Source organism: Maniola hyperantus, chromosome 15 (genome assembly GCF_902806685.2).
Source record: "Maniola hyperantus chromosome 15, iAphHyp1.2, whole genome shotgun sequence".
NCBI lineage: Eukaryota > Metazoa > Arthropoda > Insecta > Lepidoptera > Nymphalidae > Maniola > Maniola hyperantus.
In genome coordinates this window covers 8,085,172-8,101,245 of record NC_048550.1, presented here as the reverse complement: position 1 = coordinate 8,101,245, position 16,074 = coordinate 8,085,172, and the positions used below count along the sequence as shown (strand labels likewise).

Sequence of the window (16,074 nt, the reverse complement as noted above, 5' to 3'; positions counted from 1 at the left end):
AACCAAGAATTTTTGGCTGCGTTTTGGTTATCGATGATATAAAGTAGGTAGGTACAAACTACTAGAAATATTTGTACTGTGGGTTCCTAACGAGTGAGGTGTTGTCTAATGTACCTACAACGAAGACCCAGTCTACTGATTCGCTAAGCCAGTGTCTAACACTGAACGATAGCCACCGAACTGGTTTGACATTTATTTTAAATCCATTGAAAGTGTTCTACGAAAAATCATTTTAATATCACTTAATAAGCAGTATTGTAGGACCAACCAATGTCAAATGAGCTCGGTGACTATCATTCAGTATTTTTTTTTTTTTTTTTTAAAAAAATTTTTTCGCTGGCAATCCTCCGACATGGTTATCGGAGACTTTGTATAGCTTAACACGGCATTTTTTTTTTTTTTTTTACCTTTTTCTTTTATATTGTCATGAAACAGGTTCTTTTTTTTGTACTGTGATCATGATTTTTACGTCCAGTAGTTTATCATTCAGTATTAGAGACTGATTTAACGAACTACCAAGCAAAGTCTACTCTGCACTCAGTACTGTATGTCAATAATATTGCTATCTTTATCATGGTGCAACTTTTTGTTAGTGATTAGATAGTTCCAAGCTTACGTCTTTGTAATTATTGTAATCATTCACCAAACACTGTATTTTATTAACCCCTAATGCACGTATAAAATTTGTTGTTGCATAATTATATCGAGACATTAAGTAAACTTAGTCTGTAAACACTACTTAGGCAGGTAGGTGAGGTACTTATACTATGCTTCATCATCATCATGATCAACCCCTCGCCGGATAACTGCAGAGCACGGGTCTCCTCTCAGATTGAAAAGGGTTTGGCCATAGTGTACCACGCTGGCCATGTGTGAATTGGTAGACTTCACATACCTTTGAGAACATTATGGAGAACTCTCAGGCATGCAGGTTTCCTCACGATGTTTTCCTTCACCGTTCAAGCAAGTGATATTTAATTACTTAAAACGCACATAACTCCGAGGTGCGTGCCCGGGATCGATCCCCCGACGTCGTCCTAACCACTAGGCTATCACAGCTTTAAAGGGTAAGGTAGGTATATTATGCAAATAAATTCAGCATCCTATTTAATCAGATCACCGCGAATAGAGATATTAGGCACAAGATAATTTCATGGTTCATTGGATCTCTGTGCGACGCATCCTGTAGTTCTTAATCGACACTGACCATTGAGGTCGTATATTGGCAATGAGACCTTGGAATATTGTGGTGACATAATACACAACTGACTTATATAAGGCCGTTCGTCTTTGTATACATTTTCTAGTCACAATATGCATACTATAGTAAGTAAAACTTTATTAGCTCAGTGCTTGATGCCAGTAGCAGAGCATATGGAATATGGATGGATCCCAGACATGGTCGCTAACTATGGGTGTCATAAGAAAGGTCAGAATCACTCAGCGGGCGATGTAGCGAGCTATTCTTGGAGTTTTTTTTACGCCATTAAACACGAAATCAGGAGATCCGTAGGAGAAAGAGAGTAACTGACATAGCTCAACGGGTTGCGAAGCTGAAGTGGCAATGGGCAGGGCACATAATTCAAAAACCGATAGACATTGGGATCCCAAGGAGCTAGAATGGCAACCTCGTACTGGAAAGTGCAGCGTAGGAAAACCCCCCACTAGGTAGACAGACAACATCAAACTAGTCTCAGGGAGCTGCTGGATTCAGGCGGCGCAAGACTATGGTGTGTGGAAGTCTCTACAAGAAACCTATATGCAGCAGTGAACGTCTATAGTTAGATATTGGTTGAACATGTGAGACGCATGCGCTAACTACTTAGGTCCTAGATGTACGCCTGTGCACATGCGCTATTTTACAAGCAATAGCGCATGCATCAAACTCTGTATCGCATTGCAATAATGCACGCACTCTCTTGCATCCTTTCCTTCGTTTGTGACGCACACGCGCCTCTTTAACATAAATTTTATTAATACTGTGGGAAGACACCTGCGCTGCTGCATACGTTACTTCGGCAGCTTACATGACCCATAACATTGTTGAAAGCGCACTAATCTACATATATGTCTAGTACACGACAGGTTGAATGGCAATCGTGGAGGGAACGCCCCGCACACCCGCACAGCCTCCACGCTAACCCGACAGGTGACGTGCGGGTGTGCGTTGAGTCCCCCCGCCTCATACCCCGGTTGCCATCTTAACGTAACGTCACGAACTATAGTTAACTTAACTAATTTGACATAGACTAGTAGGTACAATTTTTCTGCAACGACCAAATCCTTGATCAGCATTTATAATTTTATATTGATTCAATAACTCTTAAATTTTTTTATGACTAATGACCTGCGTATTAAATCTATTTTGTTTTATATTTTTAATTTCGCATTTTAATTATTAAGTATCCTTCAGTTGATATGTGTTCTATAAAAACTAAAAGAATAAAATATTTATCTGTAGATTTTAACTATCGAAGGAATGAAACTTCGCGGAAGTTTAAAGGTCGATTATCTATTCGAATACATAATAAAGTTTAGATTTATTAGCTTTAAAAAAACAGGTAAAACAAAATAATCAAAATATACAGACCGTAGCCAATGCCTCTTCATACGAAGTAGGACCAGTAGGTGTCAAGGACTTCGCGTCCTGGTAGATCGCTGTGCTGGGCATTTCAGCGCATCACTGGCAACCTGGTAAAGAAACAATATAAAGTTCAAATTGCATATTTTAATAAAGATAAGTCATGTCTTTGTAAAGCGTTGCAACGCTACCATGGTATCCTGGTGGTTAAGTCCGATAGGTGAAATCCGAGTGGGGGGTCCGGGGCTCGACCCCGGGCACGCATCTTTAACTTTTCGGAGTAATTTGCGTTCTAAGTAATTAAGTATCACTTGCTTTAACGGTGAAGGAAAAGATCGTGAGTGTGACTGAGCAAACCTGCATGCCTGAGAGTGTGTGAATTACTGTGAAGTTTGCCAATCCGTACCTATTTACTTGGACAACGTGGTAGACTATGGCCAAATCCTTGACATTTTGAGAGTAGACCTGCGCTTGGCAGTGAGCCTGCGATGGGACGTTTGATGATGATGTCTTTTGCCTGAACGAAGTACCTATTGTTCATATAGTGCATAGCCAGAACAGCTATAAATAAAAAATGTGTTGAAATTTAAAAATTATTTAATCAATCCACCCCAGGCTGCTTTCTTTTCAAGGAGAGCCAGAAAAACAAATCAGCAGTAGCTCTCTTAAAAATTCCAAGGGAATATTTTCTGAAAAGGTATGGGCTATAATTAACTTAACAAAATGCTTATACATAATAATCGGCTAAACGATGACTCCTCAAGTGCACTCATTTTGACTTCTGCGACTAGTGTAGAGAGTATAAAAAATTATTTTGCAAACAATTACTCAGTCATTTACTTATGACACAGTTCCCCACGGAACTAAAATTGACGCGTACTCAGTAAGTTCTTCTAAAACAAGTAAAAAACTATCAACTCAAGTTGAATAAGTGTCCCTCTACAAATACCTAACTACTTAAACGGTGAAATGTAAACAGATTTCGCGTCTCAGAACGTGTTATGATGTATCTACAGGTGACCTTGTGCTGAGTCGTGGAGTCGCGTAACGACTGTGTAAATATGTACGACATACCTAGTACCTACTCGAAGACTGCGGCTGGCATACTCTGACACAATACGGACTTAAGCGATAATACCTATTCATCTTGCGGTTACGATATGCGTACATTCACTGCAAGTACTTTACTGCAACCTAAGCACAATAATTGCAGCTTTTACAAGCTTTTTCGATGAAGAAGCTACGAAGAACCCGCGAAAATGTGATGTTGCACTGATCGTGCTTGGGTTGCAAGTGAGATCGAAATCAACGCAAAGCAATAAACAAAGTTTTTTTTTATACCTATTACCATAGCGGTAGCTTATTTTCGCAAAATGTTTATAAATTATAGCCCATACCTTTTCAGATAATTATTCTTTCTACCGAAGAAAACCGTATGAAAATCCGTACCTGAGTCGTTTCTGAGATAATTGCCCGAACAAACACGAACTCAGCGCAACGGGGGATTTTTGTTTGTAGTGATGCTTAACATACCTACATATTGTACCTATCTAATATTTATCAGGCGTCGAACAAAGGTGCTAATTATTCAATTAATAATATATTCTTTTTATACTAACGATGCGTCAGAGCGAGGATTTTTATAAATTCTTTACACACCAACACACTGTGTTTGACGCGTCAAAATACAATGATTAGAATGTTAAACAACCACACGCCTAACTTCGTTTTACATATACCTATCAAGTAGCTGTATGCGTAGGTGAAGAAGACACCTTTACATTTTTGGCAACAATCGATTGAAAATTTATTTAATGCCACCTTTATTTTTTATCACTATCCCAATACGGAAGCGTCCCTTCCCTTTTCTGTATAGCTTTCTCTACAAAATACTGAATACAGCATTGCTGCACAAAGACAGAATTTGACGCTTGCCACCGCACGCTTCTGTTGATATGGCGAACGTTATTACAAGTTTATTCGAATTGAATGAATTTAATTCTCCGTCATGGTTTGGTTCCACTTGTCAAATGATTCGTGATATCTCAAATTGTGTGACTGGCCCAATCATTTAGTTCTGCACATTCGCACATATATATTTTTTTAAACCCCACGAGAACTCTAGAATTTTTCTGGGATATATTAATCTAATACACCACAGGGAAGATTATTCACTGTTACAGAATGTCGCGTCTATCGGCCGGCAGATTTGCCTAACTTATGCAAAAAGACAAGCACAAAACAGTCGCTGTATCCCAAATAGTGTAGCCAGTAGATTTACCGAATGCTGAACTATAATAATTTGCCCGAACTTGAATCATTAGCGGAATCCCGATAGTTTTTTTTTCTTCGGCAGCCCCCCTGATGTATCTTTATATTTCAGTAGAGCCGTACTGTCAGAAACTGCTGGCAGCATTCTGCCTACGCTGCCCCTAAGATTGAACACATTCTACGTACCTACGGAGTAGATGTGGAGTAAGTGTTTGGTTGGAGCCGAGGTGGAACGCATAACAATATAAACTCAGCTTTATTAACTTTGCGCGCCTAAGAACATCATCAGTCTCAGATTCACGTATAATAAATAATCCGCCAAGACAGTCGCAGGGGCATGTCGTCATAACAGCTACAGGGAAAAGCTAACCTTTGACATCGATGCTATGTCGTCGCTTCCTCATTACAACGAGTATGATGCATGTGCACTTCTAAGTAATAAAGCGACTCAGCTATATCTGTAATAGCCAATAATTATGGTTTATGAGTATGACTTAAAAACAAATTACTTGTTTACCTAACATCTAATTCCTTGTTCAGTAATTACCGTTCAAAGTATATTAAAGGAATTTTGTTCGTCTATTTGGTACAGATTTTTTTTGGCATAGAGATAATTGAACGAACGGACAGAGCACAGGCTACTTTTTATACCGGAAAATCAAAGAGTTCCCACGGGATATTTAAAAACCTAAGTCCACGCGGATGAAGTCGCGAGCATCAGCTAGTCAGCTAGTCACTATCCACATTATAAATGCGAAAGTGTGTTTGTTTGTTGGTTTGTTGGTTTATTGCCTTGCAGGTTCGTCATTCAATCACGTGGCAACGGAGAAACGGATCAATGTAATTTTTGTATGGGTATAGTTAAAGACCTGGAGAGCGACATAGGTTACTTTTGTCCCGGAAAATCAGACAGTTCCCACAGGATAATAAAAACCTAGACGGATAGTTAATCGTCACCTGTTTCTATAAATTTTAACGATTCCGAAGTTTCTCACTGCCAAGCCACAAAAACAGAACAGGTGCTGCCATATAAGCATTCGGAAGCGATGAGTCAACCTGGCCTCCGCACTTACTAGAAAGGAAACTTGCCATACGCACACTTTCTTGGCATCCAATAGAACTTTATTTTGCTGACCCACATATCATTTATTTTCATTCCTTTATCTGTCTTAACTAAAGATAAGCTTTCTAAATCATGTGAAGTGTCTATGTTATAGCTAAGTTACAATAATTGCGATTTCATTTATTACTTTCGTTTACAAAGATTCTTTCACCGGATGTGTTGGTAGGCATATAATATTATTGTTTTGTGCTAGGTCATTGGACAGTGGTAGATTCTATTTATGATTTAAAAGATCTTCAAAAGTTTATTTTAGTCAAATATATTTCTATTTCTATTTCTATTATACACAAAATGCAAACTGTGGAATCAACTCCCATTGGCGGTGTTCCCACTAGATTGCAATATGGGATTATTCAAGACGCGGACCAACAATTTCTTGAAAGGCCGGCAACGCATCGCTGCATCGGCAGTTCCTCTGGTGCTGCAAATGTTCATGGGCGGCGGTAAACACTTAACACCAGGTAACCCGCCTGCTCATTTGCTCGCTATCTCTATTTAAAAAAACACAAATTGCAATGACAGTGATGCAAGAGGGCAACATTTCCAACAAGCTTTCAGAAGTTCTAATACAAGGAACTGTATACGTGTAAGGCGTTCATACTAAGGAACGCGGGTAAAGCTGCACTGCTGCCGCAGGCGTCCCTCTCTGCCTGTCCTGCTTCGGAAAGTTAGTTTTTCTAGTTATTACGATTCCTTCGCATTCAACGTGACCCTTGCAACTGCCAGCGCGCGCGCATCTCTCATAGTTTAGTCTTTTCAGATTTAAATGACATCTGAAAATTGTAGCCACATGAGTTATCAAGTCATCATCATCAAGTGTTGTAACTAAGAGCTCTCAGCACAGAACCCAACCCTGAATGAATTTAAATCAAGTTGTTATGAATGCGAGACCTCTTGTATGACCTCTTGCAAGAGAGGCAGGCGTTTGACCTCTTGCGCCAGCGGTAGCGTAAAAAATATCCGCTCGTTGTATTTTTTGAGCGTTCAATATGATCTTGGCTAACTTATAGCCACAGAAATGGCAAATGTCCAGACCAAGACCAGAAGACCAAGTATGGTGTTAGTCATAATAGGTGACATTGCGCAGGCACGACCATCGGAGGTATATGAAAAGAATATTGAATATACAAAGAATATATTAGTGATACGTGATAGCCTAGTGTTTAGGATGCCTGCCTCCTTTACGGCAGCTCGGGGGTTCAATCCCGGGTACGTACGTCTAACTTTTCGAAGCTATGTGCCTTTAAAAAAAATTAATATGTATCACTTGCTTTAACGGTGAAGGAAAACATCGTGAGGAAACCTTCATACCCGAGAGTTCTCCATTGTGAAGGGTACTAAGTATAGGTATAGACTGGGCGTACTACATTTGCTACTATTGTATTGTATTTCATTTCATAGCTGCCGTAAATACGGTATCAGAGATTGTTTTGATACTATAGTACTTATATTAGATGCTTTAGCTTTATTTGGATGCTACATTGGCTGAGGTGACAGTAGCAATGTATGCCCAGCCTAACAGGCATATAATATATACCGCGCCTATAATGTAACCTTAGCATAGAGCGAAACATGCGTGGGATCTGCACTTGAACTACTGCAACACTGTAGAACTTATTGAGTGGTATCCTCATGAAGTGTTGTAACGTGGAATGGTACGATTGAATGAACAAATTGAGCACAAAGAGTCCGTTTAGTCAGTAACGATTTAGTAGCAAACACTAACAGTTTTCATTTCTATTCATAAAATACCAATAAAACTGTTAGTTTTTATATTGACGTACATACTATAGGAATCCACCAACAATACTTAGATCTTATTACTTAATATTTATTTTTTATTCTTCGTTTGATTGTGGATATTTGTTGCGCCCATACAGCACAATAATAATTTAGGTAACTATTTACCTTGCATATTTTAGTTACTTTTTCTAAGTAAGAGCAGTCAGCATATTACACAGTTTTTTTTTTAATTTGGCTCATATCATGCTTGATGGAAACGATTATGAAGTCTAGGTTAGAGTTAAAATGCGCTTGCTTAGAAGAGGTTGCTTAGGAGATGGGGTTTATGATTAACTCTTGAATATTCGTGTCCACCTTGAAGGTGTAAGTATCATGAAAAAATCACACTAAGTAGGTAGGTACTTAGTGAAAATTATAGAATCGAATAAAAAATATATTACTCAGGTAACTTATAAAATGGAGCAGAAGACATAGCTTAATTTACTGTATTTTATAGAAATATGGTCGTCAATGTAAAAACTTTTATTTTGTTTTATTTGAGACATGTCCGATACATTTCCAAGAATGTCTCACGCAAAGTGCAATCGGCCATTTGACGATAAATCGTAATACACGCCCATAATTACGTATGCTATCCCAACTTGTGAGTGCTCAATCTGTTTACGAAATCTTGCCAAACTCGTCCATATCAGATTTTGGGAGCATAAATAATTCATGATCCTTCGACCGCACAATGGGGGTGGCGGAATCAATATTTATGAACTTATTAAGGCAAATATCTTTATATACATATAAATAAAAGAGACATTGTGATTGACATGGCAATGTCCACAGTATAAAACTCAAGACTGACGATAATAATGTTATACGATTAAGATAAGAGCAATATTCGGATGATATCTACTTGCAAGAAAGCATGTTTTAGACTACCTAAGCATTTTTATGTTTGATAAAAGAAAAATCGGTCAAGTGTGAGTCAGGTTCGCACACAAAGGGTTCCATACCATTTTTGTCCATTCTTCCACCACTCTTCTTCTACCATTCTTGTCGTTTCTGTATCGTCGTCTTGTCGTTGCCGTATCTTGTTGCCTTAATGTTGCCGTGTCGTTATCTTGTCGTTGCCGTGTCGTTGCCGTGTCGTTGCCGTGTCGTTGCCGTTTCGTTCCTATAGCCTTATGCTGTATGCCTTTTCGTTGCTGTATGCCTTTTTACATTTGATAAAAGAAAAATCGGTCAAGTGTGAGTCGGGCTAGCACACAAAGGGTTCCATACCATTTTTGTCCATTCTTCCACCATTCTTCTTCTACCATTCTTGTCGTTTCTCTATCGTTGTCTTGTCGTTGCCATGTGGTTGCCACGTCGTTGGCATGTCGTTGCCATGTCGTTACCGTGTCGTTGTCATATCGTTGCCTTGTCGTTGCCGTGTCATTGCTGTGTCGTTGTCTTGTCTTTTCTGTGTCGTTGCTTTGTCGTTGCCTTGTCGTTGCCGTATCGTTGCCTTGTCGTTGTCGTGTCATTGTCGTGTCGTTGTCACGTCGTTACCGTATCTCGACCTGTCGCGTACATACTGATAATGAACCAAGAAAATTGAAGTTTTTTACAACCATTACATTACTTATTAGATAAAGTATTGGTATCAACGCCCCAAAAATCTATTTATTTTATAAATTAATCATAATATGAACAAAACATACCTAATATTGATCTCTTTGTTTATTTATCAAGAATTCATATTAATAAAGATATTAAGATTCTTAATCTTGAGCTCTACATTTAATGATCATTGCATTTGCAATTTAAATATTCAGGTCAATGGTTTGATTCTAAATTTGTGCTTGTAATCAATCAAAATCGTAAATTAATGAGGCTACCAATATTATCTGTTGCCTAATGATGAGAACTCAATACTCGTACCTTAAAAATTAACGCCGAATAAATTTACAAAATTGTACCATGTAGTATTTACAAGTAAAAAGAAGTAGACATCTATAATATGGTTGCAAGTTTCGAAATTAACAAGATAAATTACTTACCACTCTTGACAATAATAATCGCAATAAGTAATTATTTTATCAATATCGTGTCAATTTTTGCATCGAGCTTTGTGTGATTTTAAATTTTAGTCAAGTTCATGGTCCCTATTTCGAGGCAAATAATGTCAAGGAAATGATCAATTCATTACTTTTTCATACAACTCAAGTCAAACTAAGAATCTTCTTATTATCACACTATCAGGGTAATAAACAAATTATCACTTCGAACCTTTCATTATTGTCTTCTTATCTCGTCTAGTCATCTCAAGCCATAGTGTACCACGCCTGCCATGTGCGGATTAGTAGACCTCACACACCTTTGAGAACATTATTGAGAACTCTCAGGCATGCAGGTTTCCTCACGATGTTTCCATTCAAGCAAGTGATATAATTAATTACTTAAAACGCACATAACTCTGAAAAGTTAGAGGTGCGCGTGCCCGGGCTCGAACCCCCGACCTCCGATTAGAAGGCGAACGTCTTAACTATTGGGGTATCACAGCTTCTACACTATTTAAACATAGTGCTTATTATTTTAACCCGGATTTGGTAATTAACTTCTGAACTGGTTGAATTAAGTAAAGACAACCGTTTCCCCATATTTCTTTTTTACATTAGTGAAGACAACAAATCTAATTTTAACATGGGGCTATTCAATTCAAGGGGCGTGGAGGGTCAACAAATTGCTGGGGGCAAAAAAGCCGGCAATGCATTGGCGGTGCCTCTGTTGCTGCAATTGTGCACAGACGGCCGCGCGGCGGTAATCATTTAGCATCAGGTGACCCGCCTGTTCCTTTCCTCGCTCTTTATGAAATAAAATGTATTCTTAACCATTTACAAATAAGTTACCTACCTACTTACATTATGATTACAAAGCTCAGATTAAAATTTTAAAAACACAGCTTATACTTAAATTGCAACATAAGATTACGTAAACATTTTGACAAGTTGTTAGTCGTGTCGTATCTATTCATGCGTCTATTTTTATCACTTAACCAGGTATAAAAGGTCTCTGTACAGTCTTCTATGATCTTGCTTTTAATAACAAATTACATGGTCGATGTTTGCACAGAGATCGTGTTAATTTGGTTTTTACTGCGTGAGAAAAACTTAACATCAAAACGTGTTCCGCAAAGTACCTAGGCACCTATTGTAATTACTATATTAAAAATAGTTGTCCCCTAGACTAGACACCATTGAAATAAAATATTTTCAACGCGAGACAGAGCCTGCGTTTTCAAATGAGAATGACGCTGATCTATTGGAGAAACGAGAAGCATCAAGAAATTTGAAGCTGCTTTAGCCCCCTGACTAAGAAATGATTAAATTATGATTAAATAGCCATAACATTGTTTAATATTACCATAGGTTCTGCTTGATTGGTGTTTGATCGTTATAACTGAGAAAGATGACTCTATAACACTAAACGATATAAAATGACTAATTTATAAGCGTAAAGCATAATGTGATTTCGAATATCATATCCATTACCCAGGTCTAGCAGTACCTATAGATAATCTCAGGTGCGGTTTGTGTAGAGATGGCTGACGAGTGCCTAACACGTGGCCTATACACATATTTCCTAGCAAAGTCCAAGGTTCGATTTCCGGCAATGTCGACTTGGGAATTTCAAAATTGACTCAGGTCTGGTCTGTTTGGCCGACGTGGCTACTTATCATCCTACGAGCAAAGCTGTGCTGCCAAGCGATTCAGAGTTCCGATGAAATACAATTATTGAATTCCGAATAAAAATCTTTCCTCTTTATAATATTAGTGTAGAAGGGTAGATAGGTTTATATACTGCGCCTATCTTGGAAAGAGAAGAAATACGTGTTATATTCATCATTTCTCTTCCCTGAATAGAATTTTGGCCACAGTCGACCACGCTGGCCAAGTATGGATTAGCAGACTTGACACACCTTTGAGAACATTAAAGAGAACTCTCAGGCAAGTGCCCACAGTCATGTTTATTTTGACCAAAATACACAGAAAGACAAATGTTTGAGGAAACGTCCCCAAGAACAACCGTCGTCACCGTCGCCTTATCTAATTCACACGTCCTTAACTGTCATTTGTTAATGCGCTGGATGCCACTAACCTATGTCCTTACATGTCGGTCAAGAGCCAATGTTTCGCACGGGCAATTTATTTTCCTCATTTGTTTGATGTCGTCACTAATCCGACCATCATCTATTTGACAGTGTATTGGTTTCTTGTAGGAATACAAAAATCCAAAAAAATTAAGGAACTTCCTGATAGCATCCATGAACCAATGTCCTTGACTTTTTGATATTCTTTAGGTTCTTAGCTTTTGTGTTTTGTAGAATGCACCTTACCTAAGTTATCGCCTGAGTATGCTCGAAAGTGAAATGAGTGTATGGGTGTATTTTATATAAATATTTTTGTTGTGTGTATCTTGCGATTGTGTTGCATATTACTCTCTTTAACTTTGTCTGCTTGTTTAAAGGGTGAGTATTCTTAAGATAAACTCAAGAGCGCATTTAAGTGATCTTTGCTTATTCTTAAGATACGGTTAAAGCGAGACAGATTTGCGTCTTTTACTAAAATCTGCCTCATTTTTAGTAAAGTCTGAGCAAAGTTAAACCACGCTCTATTGATCTCAGCCATAGTGCGTGCTACATATTATTGCAGTGTAACTCGCAGGGCTAGGTAAGTACGCTTATTATTTTTATCCTATTCCTTGTATTATTCCAGGAAGTTAACCTTTAAATTCTAAAAAATAATATTGACGATTAACTTAGTAAGCCCTTCAAACCAATAAACGATTTAACTATGATATCCTATAGTACAAATTCTTATAGCGTTACAAATAATTGTATTCGGTACCTAGTATTGTTTTAACCTGCAAAAACTAGCAATGTCAATCAACTGAACGCCTTAAGGCTTGCCTAAAAATGAAGATAGCAAAAAATGCACCTAACATCCTCTGACAATATCAAAGGAAAGAAATATGATTAATGTGTCGGCGTAAGGTCTGAGATATGCCTGCTACCTGAGTCACTTCTTAACAAGTCCGCCTACTGGACATAATATTATGAATATGGCTGGATCCGATTACTATACTTACCATTCTGTAAAAACCAAAAACTAGGTAGGTATGCTTCATTAATTATACTTAGCTACACTTCAGGAGTCATCTAACAGTCTGATTGTTGTCATAATTTCCTATAGATAGCTAAAAGCAAATCTTACCTGAACATTTATTACAGTTTCTTTCATAAATGCGAATGTATATCGACAAGGAAATGGCTCTGAGGCGATGGTGATGGTGGCGCATATTTTGCGAAGATAGGAGGGGCATTCTTCTTCTCAAATGGCGTTCCAGACTCAAGTTGCGATTTCAGCCTGTCGGTCGAAAGAAACCAACACTGGAGGAGATCCACTTAGGAAGAGTAGGACTGTCATAGACACCCACACACACACACACAAAGACACACACACATACATACATACGCATATGTTGTGAATCACCTACTAGGTATTTTTACTAAAATAGTTAATTGACATTGATTTCATATTATTATATTGTAAAGCTAGCTTAAATTATTTGGTCTCTTCAAACGTACTGTTATAATTAATAACTATTTTTAAGTAATCTGTTAAACAAAATTGTAATCCTATTTAGCCTTATTTTAAGTCTGATATTATTTAAAATTATATTATCTGTAACGCTGTTGATTACAAATAAATGACTAAAATAAATAAAATAAAATAGGACCAGTAGCCAAGGACAGGGAAATGGCAAACTACCACTGCAGCCTTAATTTCCACCAGGGAATAAAACGACTCAGTAGTCATCGTCATCAAATCTTACCAGAGAACATAGAATATATATTACTACAACGAGCAGGATCACCAATCCATGCTAATATTATAAATGCGAAAGTGTGTCTGTCTGTCTGTCTATCAGTCTGTCTGCTAGCCTTTCACGGCCCATCCGTTCAACCAATTTTGACGAAATTTGGAACAGCGCTAGCTTGCATCCCGGAAGGAAGGACATAGGCTACTTTTTAACCCGGAAAATCAAAGAGCTCCCACGGGATTTTTAAACACCTAAATCCACGCGGACGAAGTCGCAGGCATCAGCTAGTCACCAATAAATAGAATGTGAAGAGCTCCATAAGTGCTGATTGGCTGCATAGTCATTTAATAGCTTCTGAAGTCGATAGCTTCAAGCTCTTTTTTGGGTAAGTGCCAGCAAAGTAAGTGGTTACGTAGGCAAAGTGGGTACCAGAATTTCCCTAATGAAGACAATCAAAGGGTTGAAAACTTCGCCTCGGTCTTATTAGTTAATAATTAACTTTGTTAAAATGATTCAAATTGTTTCCTTAAAAAACATTAAGCCACACACAATAATATTACGTCAAAAAGCTCCCGTGGCGTGTTAAATAGTCTATCCATATAAATTGGACGAGTTGCGAATGGGACGACTTGCGAATGGGACGAGATGCGAACGGGACGAGCTACGAATGGGACGAGACGCAAACGGGACGAGCTCCGAATTGGACGAGTTGCGAATGGGACGACTTGCTAAGGTACCGTCCTAACCACTAGGCTATCACAGCTTTTCCATAGTAAATAATAATAAAAGAAATGATCGTAGTTGGAAAAAAGGGTTAAAACAAAAACACGATGGTATCAGTCATTAATCCCATAAAAAGGTTGCAATTTCAATGAAACTATGGCGATTAAAATAAATGAGCCCACGACATCTAGTTTTTACCATAAATAACCAAGACCTTGTTGGTCATCAATGACAACGTCGCTTCCGAATTCCAAGCGACGTGAGGCTATATTCGCAAAATACGAGACCATTCGTAGGGTCAAGCCGTAACCTCGTCTACGTACCTACGTGCTGGATTCATGCCAGGCCCACGTGACATGAATTACTGGTCGGTTAATAGTTTTGACGTCAACGCGTTACGAATTGAACTATTTATCGAAAGTTATACCTACGTATTGTTACCATCCTAATTTTATACTTTATTACCTACAAGCAGACGCACCGTGAAAAATTAAGTAAGTACTTCGAACTACGACTACGACGACTAATAAAAGACGAATGAATACTTTTACTATGAGCAAGATGTACTATATACTTTTTTCGCAGTAATCCTCGCTTTAAAAGAATACTCTTTACTAGCTGATGCCAGTGAATTTAGCGGAACTCTAATATTCCGGGATAAAAAGTTGCCGAGGGTACTCTTCAGATGTATCCATATATGGATGCAAAGCATCAGGTCGATCCGTTAATACTTTGCGACGTGATTGAAGGACAAACCAACTAACCAGTAAACCAACAAACAAACACACTTTCACATTTCATAAAATGGGAACTGAAGGGTAGTGATTTCAAATTTTTGCCATTGTCTTTTCTGTTGCACTTAACTCATTAAAATAAAAGTTGCAAGCTGAAAGTTAGAGGATGCTTTCTAACCCTGATAATTTCATGCAGTGCAGTAGGTGTTATTAATAGTGAAGGTTCTTTATGGACGACTAAAATTGATACACTTATCTACCTACTAAAAATTTAGGTACCTACTTAACCTAACCAAATGTTACTAAGAAGTAAAGAGGAACTAATGAAAAACTTGCACCTTCTACTTTACATAATAAAAATGGTCGTACCTAATCCCCGGTTGAGTAGAGATTTTACAAAAACACAGGCAAGGTTACTGTCGGTTATTAAGTTCCTATTAAATGAATAAACAACAATTTTAACTTATTGGATGAAATATAAAATCTGTATTATAAAATTCAAAGTCCTGACTGACCTGAAAGTGGGTAGGTACCTATAGACTAAGAAAGGCTTTTTTGCAATTCCACCCATCAGGTTTAAAATTTATGTAGTGTCGAAGAAATTGAAATTGTGAAAGAAGTGAAATTTATGTATGACGAAGTCGCGGGCATAAATTATTTTATAACAACAAATCCGGCTTCGAGACCGCTAGCTGGATACTAATTCCAAAGAGTAGTCTTTTCAATGAAAATAATTAGCGCGAAGCAAAGATAGTTTTTCTTAACTTTAATTAGACATAAAGGTAAAAAATAACAATGATAGAAGATGATTTATTATATCATTTAAATGCTGACTATAAGACAAAGAATATGATTGATCACTAATTAGAGACGCAAAAAATTTGACTCATTTGTGATCTACGGGTACCACATACAAAGTGGTTCACGAGAGTGTTACAACTTCAGTCTCTCTATTATAGCGGTTACGCGTTCATCCGATACGAGTCCGTGAAAATACGTATATAACATATATTGCAAGTTCCTAGCTATTCAGTGGACATCTT

The 16,074-nt window shown here is 37.8% G+C and overlaps 1 protein-coding gene across 1 annotated transcript in view; it reads right to left on the bottom strand.

Annotated features, from left to right (window-relative positions):
* The window catches only part of chas (chascon), a 118,757-nt gene that overhangs the window by 98,158 nt on the left and 4,525 nt on the right, over nt 1–16,074 (bottom strand). The window contains exon 2 of the mRNA XM_034976411.2: nt 2,591–2,691. Coding sequence (XP_034832302.1) covers nt 2,591–2,671 — 81 coding nt within the window. The 5' untranslated portion in view covers nt 2,672–2,691. The remainder of the gene's footprint in view (nt 1–2,590; nt 2,692–16,074) is intronic.